We start from the raw sequence: 27870 nt of genomic DNA, 5'->3' as shown, positions 1-27870 counted from the left end.
CATAACCTTGAAGGTCTTGCTCTGTTGTCTTCTAGCTTTCATTGATGCTGAAGATCATCTGATGGCAGTCTGATTCTTCCTTTTTAGGAGACCTATATTTTCCTTTTTGTAAGTTTTTAGGATCTTTGCATTTTCTTGGTGTCCCAGAATTTCTTGATGATTTGCTTTGGTATGGGTCTTTTTCATTTATTATGCTGGGTAGGAAGTACAATGTTTTTTCCTGAGTTGTTGATCAATATATTTGGCTTTTGATTAATTTTAATGTTTTATATAGTGATAATGTATACTTTCAAATATTGAGTAATTATGTAATGTTGCTCTTCATATTCAGGTGTTGCTGCCTATGTTGGCTGGCAAAGCTCCTCAATTCTCAAGCCCCTGCTGCAACAAGGTCTCAGTGATGCTGAGGAATTTGTTATTGTGAAAGCTCTTAATGCACTTACCTGTATGTGCCAGTTAGGACTACTTCAAAAACCCCATGTCTATGAATTTGCCAGTGATATTGGTGAGTTTCTGTTTTGAAAACTTAGAATGGGAAAATCAGGGTATGGGAATAATTTCATAAAATTTCTATTGTAACTTTATCATTTTAAGTATTGATTGTGTATTGTGTGGGTACATTTATACGTGCATGTATGCAAGAGACAGGTGGACTTATTTCCTTCATCTCAGGTTGGGAAGTATTGTTTTGTTTTCATCAGTTGTTAAATCTTTGTGACCATTGAAAAAACTCAGTGTTTATTATTATTTTTTTTAAACATGATATGCATAAAGTGTTTACTATTCTGAAGATTAAGTGTATTTTGGGTTGTAGCTCAGTGGTAGAGCAAATGCTTAGGAGTTATGAGGCCCTAAGTTCAATCCCCAGTACCAAAACAAAATAACCCCCAAACACCTTACTTTTAGGGCACTTGACCATTATTCAAGTTGACCACTGGATGTGAAAGATTGTTTATGACATCTGTTCTTGCTTTGTTTGGTAGTAAACAATTCATAGTATTGAAAGTACTATCAGTAATTTTATGAACCAATTGAAGGAATTTATTCCTTGAGCTTTATACATGGATCTGTTTTTCTCAAACTTTGAAAATGCAGAATAATAGCAAACAAATACATATGGCAAATGCTAAAATTAAGAATATCTTGAATTTTTAACGGTATTATCACTTTAAGAAAGAAAGCAATGTAATATTGCCAGTAGGCTTTGTGTATTGAGAGGACATGTAATCTTAGAAAATTCCCTTTTTACATAAGATACTTAAGAATGATTTGTCAGGGAAAATTGGTGGAAAGTCAGACCTGGCAAAAGGCAAAATTTTCTTCTTTTAAAGACTGAGTAGTATTTCATTGTCTTTATCCATTCAGTCTTCAATAGACGCAGGCTAATTCTCTCTCTTTGTTATTGTGAGAATGCTGCTGTAATATTGGAGTGCAGATATATCTACAAAGGTGCTGACCTAATTTCCGTTGATGATAGTTTACTTTGATAGATCATAGGTAGTTCACTTTGTTTTTTGAGGACCCTTCTTACGGTTCTCCATAGTGGCTGTACTCATTTACATTCTCACCAACAGTGTACAGGTGATCCTTTTTTTGTACATCTTGATCAGATTGTCTTTTGTGTTTTTTATAGTTAACCATACTGACATGTGAGGTGATACCTCTTTGTTGGTTTGATTTGCAATTCCCTAATTAGTGACAGTGAAGATATTTTTCATATTTTTGTTGATTATTTGTATGTATTCTTTTGAGAAATGTTTACTTTGGTCTTTTGGCTCTGGGTTATGCCTAGGTCCTGGGTTTTCGGGTTTGGGCCTGGCTGTGGGCCTAGGCCTGAGCCTGAGTCTAGGTCTGTAGAGGGTAGCCTGATGCTGGGGTCTTTTGGGGTGGATATGGAGTCTGAATCCATGGAGGTGGGCCTGGGCTCTGGGTCCATAATGACTGACCTAGAGGCTGAGACTGCAAGGGTATGCATGGAACCTGGGTTTCAATCCACTTTCTTTTTCTTTCACTCCCATTCCACCTCCTCTCCCTTCTCCTTTTCTCTCTCCCTCTTGTGGTGCTGTATCACTGAGATTACACTCCCAGCCTATCTCAGTCTGTTTTCTGTTGCTGTAATTGAATACCACAGGCACAGTAATTTATTTATTTTTTTAAAGAGGCTTATTTACTTTGTGGTTCTGGAAATCTAAGAGCATGCTTGGCATATGGTGATGAGGATCTTTCTGCCAGATCATGACATGGTAGAAGGCATCACATGGTAAAGCAGAGCAATCTCTCTCAGGACTTCCCTACTTATAAATCCATAGCCTCATTGGATTAAGGTCCCACTCTTATGGCCTAATTAAACCTTTATTATTTCCTAGAGGCTCCACCTCCAAATACCATAGTTGAATTAAGTTTTTACCCTGTTAATAATTGACAATGATTATTCAATTTTAATATGAGTTTTGGTGGAGACATTTGAACCATAGTACTGTTTCTCACTGGGGTAAGCCTGGTACTGTGGTCCCTGGCAAAGCTGGATGCTCACTTAACTCTACTTCCACTTAAAAGGTGGCACTCCAGGCTGTGCTTCCCAGGCTTTGAATAAGGTAATGTGACAATGTCCTTTCTACCCTCTTCAGTACATCTTTTCTTATTTTTGTGCTTATACTCAAGTGCTGCAATCTCTCACCTAGATTCTTTGGCTCTTATATATTTCCTATATGAATAGTTGTTAAATAGATTTTTCTGCAAGAGGATGAAAGCTGAACTGTCTTATTCTACCATTTTGCTTACATCACTGCTTTAGAGATTTTTAAAAAAAAATTTTTTAGATGTTGATGGACCTTTATTTTTTTCATTTATTTATATGCAGTGCTGAGAATTGAACCCAATGCCTCACACATGGTAGGCAAGTGCTCTACCACTGAGCCACAACTTCAGCCCCCTGTAGTGATTTTTAAAGGGAAAGATAATGATGTTCTTGATAGAGATTATCATGATTTCTTTGGCAGCTCTTTAAAAAGCTATGTTTTTCTCACTTGGATGTAAATACTATCTTCTTCTTGTGCTTGTCTTCAGTGAATTAGAATATGTGGAATAGAGAAAAGATTAAGTACTTTGGTTTATAAGAAATTATTTTGATCAAGGCTTCTTGTTTTTTGAGTATGTGACATGATCTAGTATTGATATAATAATGTTGTATGTGGGTCAACTGCAAAAATCTCAGTAAATACTTAAATAAATATATCACGCATCTATGAGTTGTATGGGTGGTTCTGCTTCAGGCTATGCATCTCTAGATTGTCTTAGGTGAGTGTGATCCATCTGTCTCATTATGTGGCCCTGGTTATAATGATTGTGGCTAACTAGGTTATATTCTTATGATGATATCAGAAACAAGAGAAGGAATCCTAGTTAAGCAGCACATTTCAAGGTTCCCTTTGGACTAATGTTTGGTAGCATGCATTGGCCAAAGAAAGCAAGATGATAGAGCTGAAAGAGCAAGGGACTAGAAGGTATGCTTGCATACCCTAAGTGCATACACATTGCATATGTATGGTTAAGACTTGAGATCAGTAATTTAGTATGACACAGTGCCCAACTTCTGTCATGCAATTATGATTTTAGATACTTTCTGGAGGTTTGTGATGTTTTTCAGTTTAATTTCCCCTCTTTGTCAGAGGGAAAATACCAACCCTCCCTTGTTTGATGGTTCACAGATTGTAGATTTATAAAATAACAAAACTTTTTGTGAATTTAGAAAAATGGAAATGAGAGAACTTAGAAGAGGGATCTTTAAATGAATCTTTTCTAATTCCTCTTTTACTTAAGTATTAGCAACATATAGTGCTATTTATTTATAAATGTAAATTTCTTATGGAATAAATATTCTGTAAATAAATATCTTTGCATAATCAGAGCCAGTGAAATTTTTTTGCACTTAGAAGTTTGAATTTTATTCTAAATTAGGTTAGTCTAATTTTGATTAGTTGAAGTCATTAATTTTATGTTTAATACATAAAAGGGATGAGGAGACATTGATTAATTTTCTGATTTATTTTATTTTGTAGTTTTTAAGAATGGGCATGATGTTTTCTACCTTTTTTGTTTCCATTCATGATGTTTTGTGAATGAAATTATGAATTATGTGTTAGGTTTGTTCAAACCCCTGCATTTAAAAATAATTCCAGATAGATCAAATTATTCCCTTAATTGTAAGGCTGTGGCTTGCAGAAGAAAAGCTTCCCAGTTTCTCTGCTTCTTGTATGAAAGATACTGTGTCCTTGATCTTTTGTGGGAGTTTAATTGGAAGAGTTAATCATTTGCTTTATGTTGTTAAGACTTTATGTCTGGGGTCAATATTTGTTAATCTAGTGTTATAAGTGAGTAAGTGACCATACATCTTCAGCTGTGGCTAAAAAGTGGAAATGTAAGAAATGTAAAATTCTCAGAAAATAGGTAACTTTTTATTCTTTAATGGTATTGCTTATCTCTGTGGTAAGGGGATATTATAATAGTAACTATACATTCAGTTGATTGAGTTTATGCACAGATGAATTGAGTATGTGATGAAATCTTATAGTAACATTGTGGTTATGTGGGTAATAATCTTTATGGAATTTGTTATAAGGCAAGAATTTGTCCTGATTGTTTGAAACTAATTGTGAAACTGCTTTGATACATAACTTTTTTTTTCTTCTTTAGCCCCTTTCCTATGTCATCCTAATCTATGGATACGCTATGGTGCCGTGGGATTTATCACAGTGGTAGCCCATCAAATAAGTACAGCTGATGTCTACTGTAAACTGATGCCTTATCTTGATCCATATATTACCCAACCAATAATACAGGTATACATATTCTAATTTGGAGTCAATCTTCCTTACAAACTGTGTTTCTTAAAAAATAAAAAGACTAGACTGATTTCTTCTTCTTTTTTTAATTTTTAAAAATTTAAGTTGGACTATAACATCTTCATACTCCTTTCAAGCTAGTTAATGTTCATGGACCAAGCAACCTTGATAGCCGAGAAAAGTTCAAGATAATATTATGTCACACATAATATAGTGTGCAGTAGTTCATGCTTTATTTTCTTTACATAATGTAAAAATATGTGTTCTTAAAGTGAAAAGTATAACTGATTTCAGTCAAGTTATCATTTATAATAAATTAGTATGTGTGTTGTCTCTCTCTTTCTCCTTCTCTTTTTACCAGCACTAACTGGTTCTGGTTTCTTTTTTAAAAACCTAATAATGATTCCCTTCCCCTCCTTCCAGCCTTATTGTGTCTGGTGATAAACTTTGAATCTGTCATTTATGCAAAGCCAATTTATTTGTTTATCAGTGTTTATATCGTTCATCTTGTTGGGCAGCTAACTATAAAAATAGATATTTAACTTGAATAGAATACTGCTTTTAGTAAAAGCATCCTGCTTTTACTAAAACTCCATCTTCCATTTGGAAATTTACGTGTTTCTCTGGTTTGTTATGTTTTTATATCAGTGAGTCTTTCCTTTGGTTGAAAAAAATGACATTGGATATACTCTGTCAAATAGGAATCTTTGGCTGTGCTGTGTCATCAGTTTTATTTTCAGATTCATCCATTTCTGGGGATCATCATTCTTTATTTCATAGAGTTTGTAGAATTTTTTTCAATTTGCATATATAAGAGAAATTTGTATATTTGGAAGATGGTTAACACTACTAGTAAGTACGCCTTTTCATTTTGGATATTTATTTATGCTCTCTTGGAAATTAGGGATAGAGGTGCCTACTCCTTTTCATGAGTTATTCTATTTATTTTATTACTGTTTTATATTTTGAAGGCAGGGATCAGGAATAGAGAGTAAGATTATCCATTTGCTACATAAATCTTTCCTTTTTACAGTTTGGATTAGACAAAAGATAACCTTTAGTGCAAGTTTCCACTGACCAACTCACTAGCTAATTGAATAAATCTAAAAAAGATCCTTTTTGGTTAATGTTAGTAATGCTAATCATTTTTATTATATGCATCAACAAGGAATTTTTTAAAATTTTTAGTTGTAGATGGACACAATATATATATTTATTTATTTTTATGTGGTGCTGAGGATGGAACCCAGGGCCTCACTCGAGCGAGGCAAGCGCTCTACCACTCAGCTACAGCCCCAGCCCCGGAAAATATTCTTAGTGATAATAAAAGGAAGAATTTTATGATGTCTATGGAGAGAGCATATAAGAAATATTAATTAAGTGGTTGAATCTGTTGGGAAAATGTGGAAACTGAAGGGAAGACCTGTGGTTACTTATCATCTCTGGTTTAGCATTTATGTATTAGACCTCTGAACTGGAGGTGTTTTTTAGATCTAGAAAGTATTCTGTCATGTTTGGATCTAGAAAAGGTTCTTTTGACTTTCTGAAAAATTTTGGCATGGATATTTGTTATTAGTCTTTGAGCATGATAGACAGAGGTGTATTTCAGTGGTAATAGAGAAAAGTAAGAAATACCTTAACCCTTTAAAGCTCACTACTGTTCTTTTTTCTTTTGCAAATATTGCAAGTGTTGATATCTTTTATTTTCTTAGAAAATAAATACCTGTATTAGCTTACACAGGTTGTATTTAACTGAATCTGAAAATAAGTATTTTTCACTGATTCTTTCTATTCTTCTAATATAGATTGAAAGAAAACTTGTCCTGCTCAGTGTTTTAAAAGAGCCAGTAAGTCGTTCTATATTTGATTATGCTTTGAGATCTAAAGATATTAGTAGCTTGTTCAGACATCTTCACATGCGTCAGAAGAAACGAAATGGGTCTCTACCTGACTGCCCTCCACCTGAAGATCCTGCCATAGCACAGCTTCTGAAGAAATTGCTCTCACAGGTTGTATCACCTTTCTGAAATATTTTTTTTTATTAAATACAAATTTAATAAAATCTTGAAGCATTCACTTAAATATTAAAAATGTTTTTGATTAGGTTACATCATAACAAATGAAAATAAATATGGCAAATATGCATTTGCTTTGGTACCTAAGCAGGTGACTATAAGGCATTGGGTTGAACTAAATAAAGAGTTATAGGAAAATTATTAAGTTTCTTTTGTGATTATTGACTAAGTAAATGAGAAAGTAAAAATAACCTTAGATTTAAGTAATATTCTTGATTTTGTTTTATATTTCACCAAAATATAATGAAATCCAGTTAGAAGAAACATTTTAAAACATATACACAATATGTAAAAATTTTGTTTCTTTTCGGTCCACATTTTTATAAAGTTCTTACTGTATTCAAAAAACTGAAATAACTTGGATTTAGAGTATATCTTTTAATAAATTGCTACATCCAAGCTTGTGAGTTTGGATCAATTATCTCTTTCTTAGAACTAGGAAGTAATTTTTATATTTTACTTGGATTTGGTAATAAAGCTTTAGAAATATTAAGTCTATATTTAGCCTCCTCTTTTATGAGTGATGTGTGGGACCCAGAGAGTCAAGACAGGAATAAAAATGGTCAGAAGTAAGGCAGATACTGAGGAACTACGTTAATGATTATCTTTAATTCTGAAGAATGTTTTTGGAAAGAATATTTGTCAGTCATCTCTTATCTAACAAGAAAAGAAGACAAGAAAATGCATTCATTTTCTAACTAATTGTCTTGGGTGAAAGGAGGGAGCATAAAGGAGCAGGTCTCATGGCCTTTCTTTTTTCTGCTATCTGCTGTTTTCCCAGGCATTCCCACTACTGCTCTTGTCTCCATGCTAGCCCTTATTACTGAGTACCATGACAAAAGCACAACCATCCACTGGCTTCCATTCTTCTGAAATGTTGGGTGCTTGGTATATTTGTCATTTAGGCCTTCATTTGAGTGGACAAGAGGAACAAATAAACCTGTTTTATGTTGTTTCTGGTGATAATAACATTAGAAGATTCATAGCATTAGAAGATTCATAAACATTAGAAGACAATACTCTGTTCAAGGGACAGGCATTGCTAGTAGAAGGGAGAGCAGGTCAGAATCTCTGGGATCCTCAGAAGAAACAACAGCAGAGCAACACTAGCTTCCATTTTTGGGAAGACCTGCTGTAGTTGTGCATTTTATATTTTGTGACCTAAAAACAAACTTGAACAACTTATTATCCCTGTATTATAGATGAAGAAACTGAGACACAAAGTAGTTAACTTGCCTGTGTTTGCGCAGTACAATAATTTTCAAAATTGGCATTGGAACCTAAACCTGTCCAACTCCAAAGCACATGCTCCTACACTATTCCATGTTGTCTCTCATATAAGATAATCAGGACAGAAAGCTAAGATTGAGAAGCAAGCTTGGGTTTTGTACAGACTTAGGATGAAATTCATGTGTAGATCATGTCCTCCAGCCCCTTGTAGGACTTTTTTTTTTAACTTCATCCTTTTTGGTATCTATACTACCTAAATTTCTTAGGATTACTAGCAGAGGCTTAGAGCCATAGGAGCCCTTGGAGATAGGAATTTAATTATTGTTCCTAATGTCAAGGCTGTACAGATAATTTTTTTTCAGCTTTTGCAAGCAGTAGCTCTATTCATAGTTTTGTTTCTGTTTTGTTTTAACTTGGAGTTTAACAGTTTTTTGGACAGCTGTGCACTTGAAGTATATATGGGTAACATAGGCTTTTCTATCCTTGCATTGTTCCTATAGGAAAATATGTTCAGAGTTCCAGTTAATAGACTTAAAATACACTTCTGGAACATCATTCTTATGGAAGTTGGACTCCAGATTTTCAGTAGGACTTACCATCAGGAGATGACACATGGCAGGGCTGATTTTAGTTAGAGCTCATCTACAATAGCTTCCTGTTTTATTTGTATCCATTTAATCAGGTGCTAATAAAGAATTCAGAGTGATTTCATTGCTTGTGTAAGAAAATAAAATTTTTAACTTTTTAATGGATTTTTAATTTTAGTAAATTTTGAGCAATATAAATACAAACATAGAATTGAAAAAGTATAAGAAGATATGTGATAAATGTTAAGTTTTCCTCCATTCCCTGATCCTCAGCCATCGGTTTCTTTTTCTGTTGATGTGAATTTTATGTGTTGGGTGCTGAATACCTTTATATAGTGTTGAGTTTGTTCTCTCATACAATCACTGGGAATTAGTTTCATCCTTTTAAAAACCTTACTTTTAAGCTTTGTTAGGCCAGGTTTAGAGTAAGCTTTAGTTGGCCAGGTTAGCCCAGCTACTGACAGTCTTTGTGAGCACGATGCTTTGTGTATATTATATTCTTTCACTTCTGGCTGCTGAGAACATGGACTATTCCCAGCCCTGTGTTCTAGGAATCATTTGGCCTACTGTTCTTTCCTGTTGCTCTTTTTCTTCTCAGGTATCTTCATCACACACATATAGTTTTTGAAGCTCTCGCTCTGGGCAGATCCCTCTTCATTTCTCTGCCCCACAAATTTTAGCTTTCGTGGCGTTCTTGAAGTCTGACCTGTCTCTTGAACCAGCTGTTTTGTACTCTTAATTTCTTTCCCTGGGCCATGGCCTGGAAACACTCCAGGCAGTATTCTGGAACAGTAATGGGACTCACCTTTATCTTGGAGATGCAGCCCTATTTTCCCATGCTTGAAAAATGTTGTTTCATATTTTTGTCCAGTTTTAAAGTTGTTTAAAGTGAGAAAGTAAATATGGTCCCTGTTACTCCATCATGACTAGAAGCAGAAGTCTGTGGGTTGTTTATGGGCTTGTAGTAGTAGTGCTCTGTAACTTGGGCTTAATCTCAGGTAGAACAAACTCTCGTGGCTTTATTTCTTATTCAAGATTGTCTTAGCTCTCCTTGGTCCTTTACATTTTCATATACATTTTCCATATGATATTTCATATCAGCTCTGTTGGTATATTGTTGATATTTCATTGAATTTATAGGAAAAAATTAACATCTTGGCAGTATTGATTTTTTTCAATTCCTAAACATGGTATATGTTTTCATATTACTAGGTCTAATTTAATTGGTCTCAGTAATGATGTATGTCTTATTTTGTAAAGTTTTATACATCTTTTATTATAAATCTTTGGGTGTTTGATTTTTTTTTAAACTGGCATTTTTTTGTTTATAGTTGGCATATGAAAAATTTTTTATACAGACCTTATATCCAGCAAACTCATAAAACTTATTAGTTCTAATAGTTTGCTTATGTATTTCTTTTGAGTGTAACTTCTTAGTCACATAGTGTGTGAATATTCGTTTTTTCCAAATTAATGATTTTATTTGCCTTCTTTAACTCACTGAGGAGATCTTTAATAGTATTAAACAGAATTGATGATAGTAGACATCCATGTTTCTCATCTCAGAGGGAAAGCTCTCAACATTATGCCAGTTAATGTGATTTTGCTACTGATTTAACTTTTAAAATTATTTGTTTATTTATTTGCTTATTTATTTGGTACTGGAAATTGAACTGTCATGCTCTCCTACTGAGCAATACCCTAGCCCTTTTTTAAAATTTTGAGATGGGTGTTGCTGCATTGCTGAGGCTAACCTCAAACTTGCAATCTTCCTGCCTCAGCCTCCAGGTCACTGGGATTATAGGCATGCACCACCATGACATGTTTTTTTGTTTTTTGTTTTATCTGTTTTGGTACCTGGGATTGAACCCAGGGTTTCTTAACTACTGAGCCATATCCCCGGTCCTTTATTATTTTTTTAAAATTTTGAGACAGGGTCTTTTTAAATTGCTTAGGACCTTGCTAAGTTGCTGAGGCTACCTTTGAACTTGCAAACTTCCTGCCTCAGCCTCCCAAGTCACTGTGTCAAATGTCTTTTTTAAATATACTGAGATTATTGTATGGGTTTTCTCTTGTATTAATGTGCTAATATTTGGAATAAACATAATTGTGTCATTGTGTGTGTGTATATTTATGATTTTATTTTTATTATACAAATCATAAATAATAACTATATAATCTATAATTATGTAAAATGTTTTCATGTATATTGGATTTACTTTGCTGATACTTTATTAAGTTTTTGTATATTTAGGGTCATGGACAACTTTATCCTGTAGTTTTCCTTTCTTGAAATATTCTCTCCCCTCCCTCCAGTATTGGGGTTTGAATTCTGGGGTGCTCTGCCACTGAGCTTTATCCCCAGCCCTTTTTATTTATTAATTTGAGATGGGTTCTTGCTAAGTTGAACGGACTGACCGCAAACTTGTATTCCTCTTCCCTCAGCCTCCTGAGTTGCTGGGATTATGTTGTGTGCCATTGCATCTGCCTCTTTCTTGAAATATTCTTGTCTGCTGCTTCCCTCTCCTCTCCCAATGGTACATTACTAACATTTTTCATTAAGATATGATTCACATACCATGTTTTTATGGTACACAATTCCTCGGTGTTTTAGTGTATTCACACAGTTGTGCAACCATCACCACTGTTAAATTCCAGAATATTTTCATCATCCCCAAAAGAAACCCCATGCCCATTAATCCTCATTCCACGTTCTCCCCTCCCACTCTGCCCCTGAGAACCATTAATCTGCTTTCTGTCTCTATGGATTTAATTATTCTGGATATTTCAAATATGATCATACAACATTTGTTGTTTATGTCTGGCTTGTTTCAGTGGTCTTATGTTTTCAAGGTTCCTCTATATTGTCACATGTATCAGTACTTCATTTCTTTATATGGGTCCTACCTTTTGTTGACTAAAACACAGACTGACAAAAAGAGTAGAACTCACTATACCTCTAAACTTGTCCTCTTGACCAGAATTTTAGGAGGAGAAGTAAAAAGAAACTAGAATGGTGGGTTAATACTTGTTAAAAATTGGTCAAGGATTCCTTTATGATTATTATGCTTAAATATAATCTTATCCCATAATCTTAACTTTCTGTCCTTTCTAGGATTGGATTGTGTCACACTGTGCAAATGAATTGTGAATATTGCTTTAAACCATAGTGGGATTGTAGCTAGAGGCCTTAGGGAAACTGCCGTTTTATTACATGATGTATTTTATTTTATTTATTTGTATAATAAAGATATACTATGGAATTCTGTGGATGGTTGGAAAGAAGAAAATGCAGAATGGCCACATTTACCTGAATATTTAACTTGTTTATTGAATTAATTATTTAGATTATTAGTGTTTCTAGTCTACCCCTTTCTTAATATCTTTGGTGGATTAGTGCATTAAAATTTCCCTATAACCTTACAATGTGGTTGTAGGTAATTATCTGTACTTTGTAGATAGAGGTACAGAGAAATAGAGAAATTTCTAAAAATGTTACATTTGCAGTTTAATGGTACTAGAATTTGAATGCAGGCATTCTGATCATAGCTATTATGTAGGATGGTCCTGGGTATGATGCTAGCATTAGTAGTTCAGCCAGAATTTCTGTCACTTCCTAATGTAGAATGCTTTAGATATCAGAATGCCTTCACCTACAGTCAGTCAGTCAGTGTGTCTGTCTGTCTGTCTGTCTGTCTGTCTGTCTCTCTCTCTCTCTCTCTCTCTCTCTCTCTCTCTCTCTCTTGTTCTGGGGGTTGAACTCAAGGGCACTCAACCACTAAGCCACATCCTCAGCCCTAGTTTTGTATTTTACTTAGAGTCAAGGTTCTCACTTAGGGTGCTAAGCACCTTACCATTGCTGAGGCTGGCTTTGAACTTGCAATCCTCCTGACTCAGCCCCCTGAGCCACTGGGATTACAGGTGTGTGCCACTGTGCCTGGTTCATTTAGTATTCTCAACACAAACAGGAGCAAGGTTGAAGTGATACACTTTCTTTTGCTTCATATTGTATGTTCATAATTTTTGTTTAGATAATAAATGTTTATTTATTCAACAGTTACAATTTTAAAGATTTACTGGACATCAAACTTTGTGTAAAGTTCTTTGAAAATGTCAAGGATGAATTTTTTATTGTTTTTTTTTAGTTATACATGACAATAGAATTACTATGACATAATTATAAAAGCATGGAATATAATTTGTCCTAATTCAATTTCCAATATTTCCTCTTCACCTCCCTTCCTCCCACCACCTATTATCTTCCTTCTACTCGACTGATTTTTTTTTTTTTAATTAGTGCCTTGTGGAAGTACATGATGGTGAGATTCACTATGGTATATTCATGTATATACATAGGAGGGTTAGATCAGATTCATTTCACTGACTTTATCTCTTTCGTCCCACCTTCCTTTCATTCTCCTTTGTCTATTCCTTCTGATATTTCTTCTTTTCTTTTTCTTTTTTTTAGTCCCCCTGCCATTTATTTTGGATTAGCTTCACATATCAGAGAAAACATTTGACATTTGAATTTTGGAGACTGGCTTATTTTACTTAGCATAGTTTCCAGTTCCATCAAGAATGAATTATATTTGTTTCCATTTAGGAAAAAAGCTAAGATATAAATTATGATAAAAGGTAGACAGTGCCCTAAAAGAGAGTTGTGGGAGATTCCAATAGAGATATATTGTTCATTATTAATACTTTTTCTCTTTTGTTTGCTTACACCATTTCAAGATTCTGATTCTTTTTATATTAAATTGGGTGGTTGATGCTTCCTTTGTTAGTCATTCTGAATTCTGTTGTATGACTTTTGAAAATAACCTGAAATGTATGGTTTTATTTGGTTTAGGGAATGACAGAGGAAGAGGAAGACAAACTTCTGGCACTGAAAGACTTCATGATGAAATCTAATAGAGCAAAAGCAAATATAATAGACCAGAGCCATCTTCATGATAGTAGTCAGAAAGGTGTAATTGACTTGGCAGCTTTAGGGATAACTGGGAGACAAGTTGATCTTGTTAAAACCAAACAAGAACCAGATGACAAACGGGGTTAGTACATTTGTTTATGTTTGTCTTACTACTTTATCTTGTTAGTATATAAGAGTTGTTTTTAGCTAATTAATAATAGAATAAAAGCCCCATTTTCCAGATAGAGAACTTTCAAATGCAGTGGCTCCATTACTTAGTAGGGAGATGCTGGGGAGGAAACAAGAGGAAATGAACTCACAGTTAAAAGATTAAGTGACCTTTCCAATCTCAGTGGGGCCTTCCAAAGTTATACTTTTATAAAGTAATGTTGCCTCTGTGGAAGTGTGTGATTGAAGGTGAAATTCTATTTTTTAATCCTTTAACCACCAATTTACAGCCAGTAGTCTATGTAAAAAGAAGTAAAGTTTTCTACTTTGTTATTAGTAAGTGATGCCCAGTGAATTTAAAAGGACAGCTTTGTTATTAACGAAGAAATAAGAAGAGTAGAGACCAGAGAATCATTAGTCATTTGAAGTTTTTAAATTTGGAACTTATAGATCTTGATGACATTGACATTGATTGTATGAAGTTTGTAAGATTTTGTGCATATTCATTTCACTGATACATTGACTACCAAGTACATGCTTTTAAAATTTCTTCTGTTCTAGTATCAGATTTTGAGGATAGCAAATGAATTATATTGAAATGAAACTCTAGTTGCCAAATTTAGGATGAAGTATTTGTATCTTAATGATTTACATCCGTAATGTATAAATAACTCATAAAAATTAATAAGAAAGTAAGTACCCCAAAACAAAAAGGGTGAAGGATTTAAGCAGACAAGTGATAGAACTGAAAGGCATGCATATGAAATGGTAAATAATAAAGTACAAGCAGATTAAAACAGTGAGATGCTCCTTTCTCTTCCTGTGTAATTGGCATAGACCAATGATATCCCAGTGTTAGCAAAATTATAGGGAAGTAAGCATTTTCATATACTTGTTGAAATTATAAATTGAATATATTCTTATTAGAAGGCATTTTAATGTTAGCTGCTGTAATTTAAAATGTCTTTCCTATTTGACTTGTTTTCAGTTCTGAAAACTTATCCTAAGAAATACTGACAGGCATGTGAAGAAACATATATAAATAAGACTTCATAGAGAAAGAAAAAGGAAGTAATATGAATATCTGTTAATAGAGGAAATGGTCAAGTTAATGTTCAAGGCATTTAGTTAAGGAGGGGAAAAGGCATGTTTTCCAACAGTATGTATTCTGTTTTTACTAAATAATATGGATAGTATATTTTTAAACTATAAAGTATCTGAGGTCCTGTTAGGACCTTGCATCAGGATATTGGAATTCTGGGGAGCAATTCATAATATACTTTGGTAATGCTAGAACTTTGTATTACTTAATATATTTTTTATAATTGGATGAAGATAAAAATAAAGGAATTCTCATCTGTAGACAGAAACTAGCTACATAGCAATTGATTTTTTAATTTCTTCCATTTTTTTGTTTATATTTCCCACATCATTGATATGGGAGTAGAGAGGGCATGTACTGCATTGTGGTCAGTGACATGAATAAGTTGTTTTTATTATTGTTTCTTTAGATAAAGTGGTTACTTTGAAATTGAGCTAGCTTTGGGAAACTAGAAATAATTAGGACTAATTATTCACAATCTTGAAAGCTCACTTGTTCCATCTGTTCTGGAGATGAAGGGAGATTTAATGAGTTGAAACATATCTGAGTGAAGTGGAGATCCAAAAGAACAGATAGGATATGAAGTCCATTGCTGCATTCCTTCCAAAATAAAAGGAGGGGTGTATAGTAAAAACCCATTTTAGTTTTAAAGGCCACCTTCAGACAAAACTATTATGAATATATTTTCATAGCTAGAAAACATGTAAAACAAGACTCAAATGTAAATGAGGAATGGAAAAGCATGTTTGGATCACTGGAACCAGCGAACATCCCACAAACCCTGCCTAAAGGAAGTGACCAGGAAGTGATTCAGACTGGGAAGCCTCCAGGACGATCTGAGTCCTCTGCAGGCATTTGTGTCCCTTTGTCAACTTCTCCACAGGTAACTGTCACCTAGGTAGAAGTTTTGGTTATTTCTTTGAATTCTGTTTTGCTATTTTTGATGTTTAAAGTCTGTGTACTTTACTGGAAAAATCAATGTGGTGGGCTAGAAAGCTTGCCTAGCATGTGTGAGGCACTGAGTTCGAGCCTCAGCACCACATAAAAATAGATAATAAAAAAGATATTGTCCATCTACAACTAAAAAAATAAGAAAATCAATGTGGTGACTTGTCCTGTAGGGAGGACTTACTTCTTTCTAAGATAGGTTCACTAATTTTAAGCCAAGGAGGAATCTAGTTAGTAAAATCATCAAAAAGGTCTCATTTAAGAGTTGTTGATAGAAGGGCTAGGGATGTGTCTCATGGTAGAATGCTTGCCTAGCTTGCATGAGGCCCTGGGTTTAATTCCCGGCACTGAAAAAATAAATGAACATAAAAGATGTTATGAACTGTGATTACAGTTTGGCTACAGTTAACCTTTTAAATCTTTTTTAATTCTCTAGTGTAACATAGTAGTAAGAATACTTCTGGGAAGAAGTCCCAAATTTTCTGTGTGTGATACATGTGATAATTTTTATATATGTCTAATTAGTTTGTAATATAAAGCAACTCTTCCCTAGCCAATCATATTTTAAGTGAAAAATATCCATTGAAACAGACTGATAAATTGAAATTCCATATCTTATTTTAACTTAGATCACTAAAAATTTTTGTCTAATGTTATTTTTGTGCTAAAATATGTTTTAATATAATGGAGAGGTTTAGAAATATAGCATTTGAAAACAAAAAGAAATGTAGCATTTGTAGTTAACTGTAGGTTTTCATTGAAAAAAGTGTATTTAAATGGATTTTAAAATTGGTATATTAGCAAGAATAAAAAGTTGGTATAACACATTTATAGAACATTGGTCCATTTTTATCATCACATGTACTTGACTTAGGACATAAATACATATAATTCTATTTATTTTGCAGATTTCAGAAGTAACAAATGTCCAAAATAAAAAACCAGTAATACAGGTTTTAAGTAGTACAGTTTTACCATCAACCTACCAGATTCGGATCACAACTTGTAAGACTGAACTTCAGCAGCTCATACAACAAAAGCGGGAGCAATGCAATGCTGAGAGGATAGCTAAGCAGATGATGGAAAATGCTGAATGGGAGAGTAAACCACCACCACCTGGTAAAAGTTCCAGCCTGGGTGCCTAATATTAGAATGTAATGGAGGAAGCTGATACAGGTTGAGTGTCCCTAATCTGAAAATCCAAAATCTTAAACTCAGATTTAGGATTTTGGATCATTTCTTCTCATGAATTTTTCATGAGAGGTGGTCACATGTACTTCCAAAATCTGAAACACTTCTACTCCCAAGCATTTCAGATAAAAGATATTTAACATATACTTTATCAGACAACATGTACTTTATACTTGACAAAGAAAGTAAGGGTAAAGCTATCACTTGGGAAACCCAGAGAAATAAGCAATTAGTAAGAAATCTTAAAGTCATTATTTGTGGGGTTTGGATCTTTTTAGCTCTGAGTACAACTTGCAGTGTCATATTTTTGGCCAGTCAGTAATTTAGCTCAATTGAGTTTCATTTTCCCCATTTATAGTACCAGGTTTTTACCTTCCTAGTTTCATGCTGCTTTCTCATTGAATGTCAGGCTTTTTGGAGTAAACTGCTTTTGGATACTGGAGAGTTTAACATTTTCATCTATTAATATTCTACAAGAAAAAGGTATAACATTTAGAAAATTGTTTTAAAAAGAAAACATATAGACCCCCCACTTAGCAATTATTAACATTCAGATTTTGGGAAAATACTTCCTATATTCTGAGCTCTAAAAGAAATTTAGAAATAAGATGAAAATGTGGCTCACCTATGTTAACAGTCATGCCCCATATAATGTGGCAGAGTTACTCTTCATTATTTGATTTGTAGATTTAAAAAATGATTTTCTGAATTTACATCTTAATGAAAATTTAATTAGAAAACTCTCAGAAGAAATGCGTAGTATGTTTATGTGTAGACTTTTAAAAATTATGAATTCTTACAAGCTTTTCATGTGGATCAGGGAAGATTCTGGTTGAGGTTAGTGATTTAAAGATTTAGAAAATAAAATTTTTAATTGGTAAACATCATCTCTAGTCATAAATATTCTAATTAAAATAAATATCCTGGAATATTTAAGCTATTTCTGTAATGTAAGTCAATATTATTTACCAGCCCAGCTAAAAAAACAGAAAAAAGACCATAAACAATTTACGTTTATGATATAATCTGTCTTTATAAGTGGAGTTAAGTTGTACATTTTATTTGGTAACCAGAGAAAATGTGTCAAATTTTGTGGCTTAAGAAATGTACAGTGACTATTGTGTTGGGATCTTAGTTTTTTCTTTCCACACCTGAGCGGTTGTATGAAATTGATTTTCTCTAGAGGGAAATGTTCATCCTAGGCTGGCAAGTTATCTAGACTTTATTACCAAGTGTTTTTTTTAACCAAGAGTTACTTTCAAATTTAGTTATATTCTTCTTAAAAATCACATTCACCTGTTCCCACACAAGTGACCATTGAGGTTCAAGGGGAAAACATTTTGGTTTTTAATCTTAAATTACATCAGATTTGGCAATAGTCTTGGTTTCATTTTTGTTTCTTGGTGAAAAGAAATGATTTCTAAAATAACATTGTTGTCACTTAGGCATGTTGTTGACACTCCGTACAGTATGATCTTCAGCATAGCTTTCTGTTTTATTTTAAAATAAATAATATTGAACATTATGGAATGTTATATTTGATACAAAAAATGGTTAATGATCAAACATTGAAGATAGTCATGCAGGGAGGGACCTATGCTAGGTACTGCAACTGTTTCGGAATGGTAAGACATGGTTTCTAGCCTCAGGGAATTTATAGTTTGGTAGACAAAATTAATCAACCCCAAAGGAACATATAATTAATGTAGAAAGTTATAGATGTCATGAAGTAAGTACTGTAAAGCCCATAAACATTTTGAGGCTATAATTTATAATACTATTTATATTTATGTGTTTATATCATAGAATACAAGATTGCAGGTGGAGAGGAATCAGCCAGCATTGGGATGTTTACTGTACTGTAGGGACAGTGATGGACTCTTAAATATATCTTGTTTATTCATATTTCTACCCTTTGGGTTAAGTAATACACCTCTCATTTTACATTTGAGGAAATTAAAAGTTCAATGAATTTTAAGTAGCCGAAGGTCACACAGTTAAGGTATGGTGGAAGGAAGTTTTCGAGACTTTGATGCTCAGGCCACTTCTTCTCCTGTGCCTCCTGTGCTCTAGGCTAAGAAAATCATTTCCCCATGTTACTGGATCAGAATTCAGTGTTTTTAGGAGTAGTAAATGACTGTTGTGCTCTCTCAGATTCTGAAAAATGACTATCTGTCATAGTTCAGCAGACCACTCTATATTGGCTAGCTATCAGTACCCTTTAAGTTCTTAAGCTGATTCTTGGTCACTATAGCTCAGAGTAAGGGGAAAATTGTGTTTGTAAACTACAATTTAAGTTATACTCCTTTGCTTTTTCTTAGGGTGGCGTCCTAAAGGGCTACTAGTTGCACATCTTCATGAGCACAAATCTGCTGTGAATCGAATTAGAGTCTCTGATGAACACTCACTTTTTGCAACATGTTCAAATGATGGCACAGTGAAAATCTGGAACAGTCAAAAAATGGAGGGGAAGACCACTACTACTAGGTAACCATATGATCATTAAAGATCAGTTTATTCATTCAAATCAGTAGATACTTATTGTGTGTTTACTTTGTAATTAGCACTGTTTTAGGAGCCAGGGCTATGTCATTGCTAGATGGCCAAAAATCATACTTCTGTGGGGTTTACCTTCTAGTGAAAGATGACAGTCAGTAAAAAATATAAATAAGTAAAATATTGTGTTAGATGGTTAAAAAAAATGTTATGGAGGAAAAATACAGTAGGAAAGGGAAAAGGAAATGTAATAGGGGTGGGATAGATAGAATTTTAAATAAATTGCCAGAGAATGCCTCACAGAGAAAAAATGACATTAGAGGAAAGCCTTGAAAAAAGTAAGGGGAAGAGCTATGAGGATAACTTGGGGAAAAATGTTCTAAGCAGAGGAAACAGTAATTTCTGTGGGCCTGAGGGAGAAACATTTGGGGGGTGTGCAAGATAGTAGAAAGGCCTATGTAGCTGAAATAGAGCAAGGAAGAAGAAGAGGTGGTGGGTAAGGCCAAATTAAATAAGGTCTTGCAGGCTCTTGTAAATGTTGTGAGCAGAGGAAAGACATGATCTATGTTAGATGTCAGCACACTTATTCTGACTGTTGTGTTAAGAATGGATTGGTGTAGGGACTGGGGTTGTAGCTCAGCAGTAGAGTGCTCACCTTGCACGTATGAGACCCTGGGTTTGATCCTCTGCACCACATAAAAATAAATAAAATAAAGGTATTCTGTCCAACTATAGGAAAAAAAAAAAAGAATGGATTGGTGTATATATACAATGGAATATTTTTTCTTTTTATTTATTTCTTACATGCATGACAATAGTGGAATGCATTACATTCATAATTATCATTCACAGCACAATTTTTCATAACTCTGTGTAAAAAGTATATTCACGCCAAATTATGCCATTATATGAGAGCTCTCTCTCTTTTTTTTGCATCACAATTCTTAATACACCTTTATACCACAATTTATCATATCTCTGTATATAAGGTATGTTGACACCAAATTCACATCTTCATACATGTATTTTTGGAATATTACTCAACCATAAAGAAGAATGAAATATGGCATTTGCCACTAAATGGTTGGAAATAAAGAATATCATGCTAAATGAAATAAACCAGTCCCCAAAAACCAAAGGCACAGTGTTCTCTCTGATATGTAGATGCGAACCCACAACAAGGAAAGGGAAGATTAGAAGTTCACAAAAGAGAATGAAGGGAAGGGAGGGGGGATGACAATAGGAAAGACAGTATAATGAGTCGGACATGTCTTTCCTATCCTCATATATAAATACACTACTAATGTAACTCCATATCATGTACAACCACAATAATGTGATCCTAATTGGAACAAGTTATACTTTTTCTATGTATATAATATTTCAAAATATACTCTACTGTCATATATATATATATAAAAAAAGAATAGATTGAAGAAGGGCAGTATAAAAGCAGTTAGGAGTCTATATATTAGTAAAGCAGAAGAAGGTAGCCTGGGTCAGGGTAGTAGCAGTGTAGCTAGAAGGTAATTCAGTTTCAGATTCTGAATATTTTTGAATGGTAGAGCTGTCACAGTTTGCTGAAGAGATTAGATGGTGTATGCAAGAGAAAAGTAAAAAACTGATGGAATAGCCAGTTAGGAAAACAAATACTGTACCATTGTTCCACTGCTATAGACAAGGAGATAATTTATGACTTGAAATTCTTAAGACTAAATATGTACAATATAATTTAGATACATATGATTATTGTAATTATTTTAGATTTGTACAACTTTATAGTTATATACCTCCTTGTTTTACAGTCTGTCTCCACTCTCTTCTCCCTCTGTGACTTACAGTTCTACTGTATTCTTGTTTTTTGTATAGTTTGTTCCAAAAAGAAAGCTACTAGAAATCAGAATTGAATTGTGTCTACATTAAAAGGATGTGGGGAATCTCTGATGTTTTCGTAATCAGTTCATTGACCGTAATTAATCATAAAATCAACAAACAACAAAATATCCTTGATAATTAAAATAATTTTAAAATTTTATTTCTTATGTACCAGACTGATAAAATTTTGTGCTGATTGGGTGTTTTTTAAAAAAGAATTCTGTGGTTTTGCACTATGATTTAATTTTTATATGTATTATATCTTGGTCAGAACATAAATTAAAAGTCAATAAAAGAATCCTTAAGTCTATTTAGCATTTTTAAATTAACATTTTATTATGAAATTATCAAACTTGGAAGAAAAGTTGAAAGTATTTCATGGTACTTGCCACTTAAATTCTTTAGTTAATAATTTTACTGTATTTGTTGTGTCTTTTACCTGTTCATCTACCTCTTATAAGTCCTGTTTTTTTTTTTTTTGGTGCTGGGAATTGAACCCAGGGCATCAATGCATGTCAAGCATGCACTTTACCACAGAGCTACACTTTTATTTTTATGATTTCAGCGCATTGCAGGCATTAGTATATGCCCTCTATAAACTTCAGTATGTATATTATTAACGAGAATTTAATATTTATGTGTATTTTTCTGATATGAAATATATATACAATAGTATATAATATGATATAACGTATATACAATAGTGTATATATACTTAACAAAGTATACAGATCTTAAGTGAACCATTTCATGAATTCACAAAAACATATATATGTCTACAACTGCACCCCTCTCAAGATACAGACTGTAACCATCATACCAATATGTTCCCTTATGTCTTTTCCCATTAAATCCCTTCATGTAACAATTCTTTTACTTTTTTTCCCTAATCACTATTAGCATTTTGATTAACATTTTAAACACTTACTCTGATAATTGTTTTCCAGATGGTTCTTTGCTATTATCATCAGCTATGTTAATTGTCCCTTTTATTAGGAGGATAAGTTTAATTAACATAAGTAAATTTCTCAAAAATGAAGTTGGAATCATGTTTACATTACAAAAACACTTCTTGTTAATTTCCAAATGATTTTCATCAGAATCATGCCTTCTGTATCCTAGTGTCATATGTTAGGCAGTAGTATTCCAGTGTCAACATTTCAGACAGTTGGTATCTCCAAAATTTTGGCAATTGAGCCTACTTTATAGTCTTTGGGAAGTTTGTACTGTGATTAGGAGATGGATCTCTTCTGGAAACAGTTGTTCTCTTACTTTGATGTAACACTTGCTGTCTTGTTGTGAATGCACTGTGCCTTGTTTTGGAGGGGCTACATCCAAGTTCCAGGGTAGAGAAGAGGGCAAGGGAACAGAATGTATTATTTTTACCAGATGCCTTCATCATTATTGCCTTAGCCAAACACAGAGCAGCTGGTGGTAGAAAAGACTGGTGAAACTAATGGACTTTTTTGTTACTAGTATATTATGACTACTGATACCCCTCCTAGCGTGGAGGGGAGTGCATTGTTTGGCTAACTCTTCATTCCCAGCCCTAACTTTTTCATTGAATTACGATTGCTTATTTATACTACTTGGATCTTAGTTCTGTCCTTATTTGAGTTGAACTTTCAGTTTGTTTTGTAGGGACTGATTCTTGAAAAATTGCTATTCTTTAAAAATTTGCACAGATTTTTCAACAGATTTTTTAGTATTCTAAATTACATTTTCCATGTATTTTTCTTGTACTATCTTATCTCTGGCTCATTTTAGCTTCTCAGTTTTAGGGGAGATTGATGAATTTGGTAATTATTGAAATTGAAGTTATGCTACAATATTTAAGTGGAGTTTTGACAGAGTAAAGAGTTAGAACAATATAAAGTGTGCACAAGGAAGATGTCAGTGTTAGGGTTAGGGTCACATATATTGGAGTCATTGATAGTATTGAAAGTCAAAGTTTTTGAGTGGTATGGCTACTCTGAAGGGAGGAGTAATGAGGCTTGAACTTGAGAAAATTGAATTTTTGGGTTAGGAACAGAGGGGCCAGAAAAGAAGAGAGAAGAAGTCATTTGTATTACAACATGAACTACATCAGAAGAGAAAATTTTAAGAAATGGACTCTTAGGCCTCTCTCAAATGCAATAGAAAAGCTAAGTGGCATAACATCCTAGTAAGAATATCTGGGTCTTCTTACATGGTGCCCCCGGTGGAATACAATTGATGACATCTTCCTTGGAGGGCTTTTGGACAACATACATGATACTTCTTTATGATGTACATATCCTAAGGAAATGTAAGTATAAACCCAGATGTTAGTTTTAAGGCTGTTAGATTGCCTACTTTTAATAGTAAAAAACTAGAAACAAACTAAAGATTCAGCAGTGGGGATAAAATGGGGCAAATAAGTGATGATGCATCTGTAAAACTGATATGGAAATAAAATATTTGGTAGGAAAGATATTGAAATAGTATATAAAAAAATTAAGAGTATATAAAGTTTCTTTTCTGGAATGGTAGAAAGGATCTTCAAATATTGCTCCTCCATAAAAGCAATAAGAATACTGGCAAAAATTTGAGAAAGTCAGTTTTCTTAGAACTCTGGAAATGAAGTCTCACAATCCCAAGAGTGTTTAACCAAGAAAAATAATAAGAACAGTGAGCCATGTGATGTTTAGCTTAATTTCACCCCCCTCTACCCAACTTTGTGGTAGTCTTGAAAACAAATAGTTTCATAACTATGGTTGCCATGGAAAGTAGCCCCTTCGTATCCACTTGAGGGCTCACAATGGCTTTGGAACTCTCCAAAAGCCTCATTCCCAGATAATTGTTGCTATTTAGCTTCTTTGTTGTGTGAAAAGTCCCTTTTGACTTCTCTCACACCTGTTGTTTGAGAAAAACCTCTTCACAGGGCATTTGTTGAAAATAATCTGCATTGCCAGGCATGGTAGCACATTGATGTAATCCTAGTGTCTCAGGAGGCTTGGACAGTAGGATTGCAAGTTCCAGGCCAGCCTCAGCAACGTAGCAAGACCCTCAACAATTTACTGAGACTGTCTCAAAATGAAAGATAAAAAGACTGGGATCTAGCATAGAACACAGTGGTAAAGCACTCCTAGATTCAATCCCCAATACCAAAGGGGAGATAAAAAAGAGATAAAACAGAAAATAATCAGCAATGGCAGTGACCTAAGGTAGCATTACTCAATGGACATAACAAGAGGCTGACAAAAAGTCAGTAAGTAAGATGTCCCTAAGGGTCTTTGAAAAGTTTTGATATATTCTTGGCCATATTATGTGCAGGGTTGCAAACATGCCTAGGAGATAATTAAAAAGACTAAATTCTCACCTCTGGTTGACTTTGAAATTCAGGAAATAAGGCAGGAAATGAAGGCTAATATAGAGTTGTAAAACATTTCATGGGTTGTAGAAGATGAGCCCAGAGGCAAAACTCACTTAATGGCTCAAGGCATTTAAGGCAATGCCTATTCAGTTATTAGACAACCATTAAGCTTACTGAACAGTGACCTCATTATTCACACTATGAAGAATACAAACTTTACAAAATTAACCCAAAGAACATCATTAAACAGACAACAATGGAATCATTATGTTAATTTTGAATGTCCAGTTTGAATAAAATAATTAGAAACCAGGTGAAGAAGCAGAAAGGATGAAATATACATAGGAAAAAAAGGTAATAGGTGCAAACTTGTATCTCAGTATTCCCAGACATTGGATTTGCTAGACATAGACTTTAAATAAACTGTTATAATTATATTCAAAGAACTAAAAGAAACCTTGTTTATGTTTAAAGAATTAAAAGGGAGGTTGGGAATGTAGCATGTAGTAGAGCACTTGCTTACCATGCACTGGGCCCTGGGTTTCATTTTCAGCATTGTAAGGAGTAAAGTTGGAAAATAAAAAAGGAGAGCATGAAAATAATATCTTGCCAAAAGATAGTATCAATAAAAAGAAATGGTAAGTAACCAAGTATAAATTCTGGAGTTGAAAAGTATAATAAATAAAATAAAAACTTCATTGGGCAGGCTCTACCACGGATTTCATCTGACAAGAGAAAAAAAATTCAGAGAATTTGAAGATAAAGTAATTGACATTATCCAGTCAGAGTTACAAAGAAAAGGACAAATGAACAGAGCCTTAAAAATAGAACAGAGCACCATCAGTCATTCCAGTGTGTACATAGTTAACAGTTGTCGCTTGGTATCTGTGGGGGATTAGTTTCTGGACCCTCTGTGGATACCAAAGGCCGCAGATGCTCAAGTCATTTATATAAAATGGCTAGGATTTGCATATACATTGTCATGTCCTCCTGTATATCTTAAATCATCTCTAGATTTACTTATATCTAATATGATGTATAGACTATATAATAAGTAGATTCTATATTGTTTAGGGAATAATGACAAGAAAAAATGTATATGCTCAATGTAGACATAAGTTTTTTTTCCTGAATAATTTTTACTATGATTGGTTGGATCCACAAATGTAGAACCCATGGATATAGACTATTCTGTTGCTATCTATTAGATCAGATTGGTTTGTAGTGTTGTTCAAGTCTTCTGTTTCTTTGTTCATTTTATGCCTACGTGTTCTATCCGAAGTCAGGTATTAAAGTCTCCTACTGTTATGGTCAAATTGTCTGTTTTTACTGACTATATTTGAAGTACTAGCTGAAAACTCCCCAAATCTGATAGAAAACATGAATGTGTATATCTAATAATTCAGTGAACTTCAACTAGGATAAAATGAAAGGAGATCTACTATCCGGACACATCATAAGCAACTATTTGAAAGACAAAAGAATCTTGAAAGCAGTAAGAGAAAAGTGTCTCATTGCCTCCAAAAGATTAACAAATGATTTTTCACTGGAAGTGACAGAGGCCAGAAGTCAGTGAATGTGTATGACATATTTAGAATGTTAAAAGGAAGACTGTCAGTAATAAATATCTAGTAAAGTTGTCCTTCAGAAACAAAGGAGAAATGAAGATACTTCAAGATAAATTGAAAACAAGAAATTTATTGCTAGCATATTTTCCCTACAAGAAATACTAAAAGGAGTCCTTGGTACTGAAATGGAAGGACATGAGATAGTAACTTGAATTCTTATGAAGAAATAAAGGGAAATAGTAAAGGTAAAACAGAAGTAAATATAAAGAAAGTATGAATCACATATAAGGTATGATTTACATCTGACATTTTGCTTTGTCTTTGTCTTATGTGTTTTTGTTTCTGTTTTTTTAAAAATTTGCTATATGCTTTTAAAAGATAGTTTCATAAAGAGATAATTATAAGCCTAGGTCAATGAATTTATAACACAGCTATATATGCCCAATACTGTATGATGATAGTTAAACAGAGGAGTAAACATTGGAGCAAAATTTTTCTGTATTAATATTAAATTGGTTTTTAATCTGGTTGTTTTAAGATGCTAATTGTATTTCTCAGGGCAGTTACTTAAAATTACTTAAAAACTTTCAGTAAAATTAAAAAACAAATGTTATGCTAGAAAATGTCTGTTTACTGCAAAAGAAGGTAATAATGGAAAATAGAAGAACAAAAACAAAAAGACACAGAAAATAAATAGCAAAATGTCAGATGTAAATCATACCTTATGTGTGATCACACTAAATATAATCAAAAGGAAGAGTTGGTAGAAATGATGAAAAAACCTTCAATTATATGCTGTGTACAAGAGACACATCTTAGATTTAGAAGGCACGAGTAGGTTGAAAGTAAGAATTAAAAAAGATACATCATGCAAATATTACTTAAAAGAGAGGTGAAGTGTCTATACTAATGTCTGATAAAAATAAATTTAAGATAAAAATTGATCCTAGAGAAAAATAAGGATATTTTATAATGATAAAAGCATCAGTGTATCAGGAAGACATAATCATGAAATATATGCATCTAATAATATAGCCCCAGAGTACATAAAGCAAAAACTGACAGAATTGAATAAAAGAAGGCAATTTAATCATAATTGGTTAATAGTGGAAGACCCACTTTCAATATGGATAGGACAACTAGGTATAAAATCATCCAGGAAATAGAACACTTGAATAGCATTACAAATTGATTGGACCTAACAGACATCAATAGAATGCTGCACCTAACAGCAGAATATAAATTAGAAGTGTACATGGAATATTTTCTAGATCAAATTATAAATTATTCCATAAAAAACCCTCAATTAATTTAAAAGGACTGAAAGCATAGAAAATATGTTCTGCAAACACAGTGGAAGGACATTACATAGCATTAATAGCGAGGAAGTTGGGAAATTCATAAATATGTGGAGATTAAACAATATATAGTTGAGTACCAAGTGGTTCAGAGGGAAATTAGAAAATGCTTTAAGATAATGAAAAGGAAGACACAGGATACCAAAATTTAGGGAATGCAGCTAAAGGAGTACTTAGAAAGAAATTTA

The 27870-nt window shown here is 33.5% G+C and overlaps 1 protein-coding gene across 1 annotated transcript in view; it reads left to right on the top strand.

Annotated features, from left to right (window-relative positions):
• Positions 1 to 27870, top strand: part of Pik3r4 (phosphoinositide-3-kinase regulatory subunit 4) — a 72723-nt gene that overhangs the window by 26844 nt on the left and 18009 nt on the right. The window contains exons 8-14 of the mRNA XM_026383898.2: positions 332 to 505; positions 4693 to 4838; positions 6647 to 6850; positions 13583 to 13784; positions 15605 to 15795; positions 16769 to 16979; positions 19373 to 19538. Of these exons, the coding sequence (XP_026239683.1) occupies positions 332 to 505; positions 4693 to 4838; positions 6647 to 6850; positions 13583 to 13784; positions 15605 to 15795; positions 16769 to 16979; positions 19373 to 19538 (1294 nt within the window). The remainder of the gene's footprint in view (positions 1 to 331; positions 506 to 4692; positions 4839 to 6646; positions 6851 to 13582; positions 13785 to 15604; positions 15796 to 16768; positions 16980 to 19372; positions 19539 to 27870) is intronic.

Source organism: Urocitellus parryii, chromosome 2, assembly GCF_045843805.1.
Source record: "Urocitellus parryii isolate mUroPar1 chromosome 2, mUroPar1.hap1, whole genome shotgun sequence".
Lineage (NCBI taxonomy): Eukaryota > Metazoa > Chordata > Mammalia > Rodentia > Sciuridae > Urocitellus > Urocitellus parryii.
Note: the sequence above shows the minus strand (reverse complement) of the source record. Positions and strands in the feature narration are given on the sequence as shown.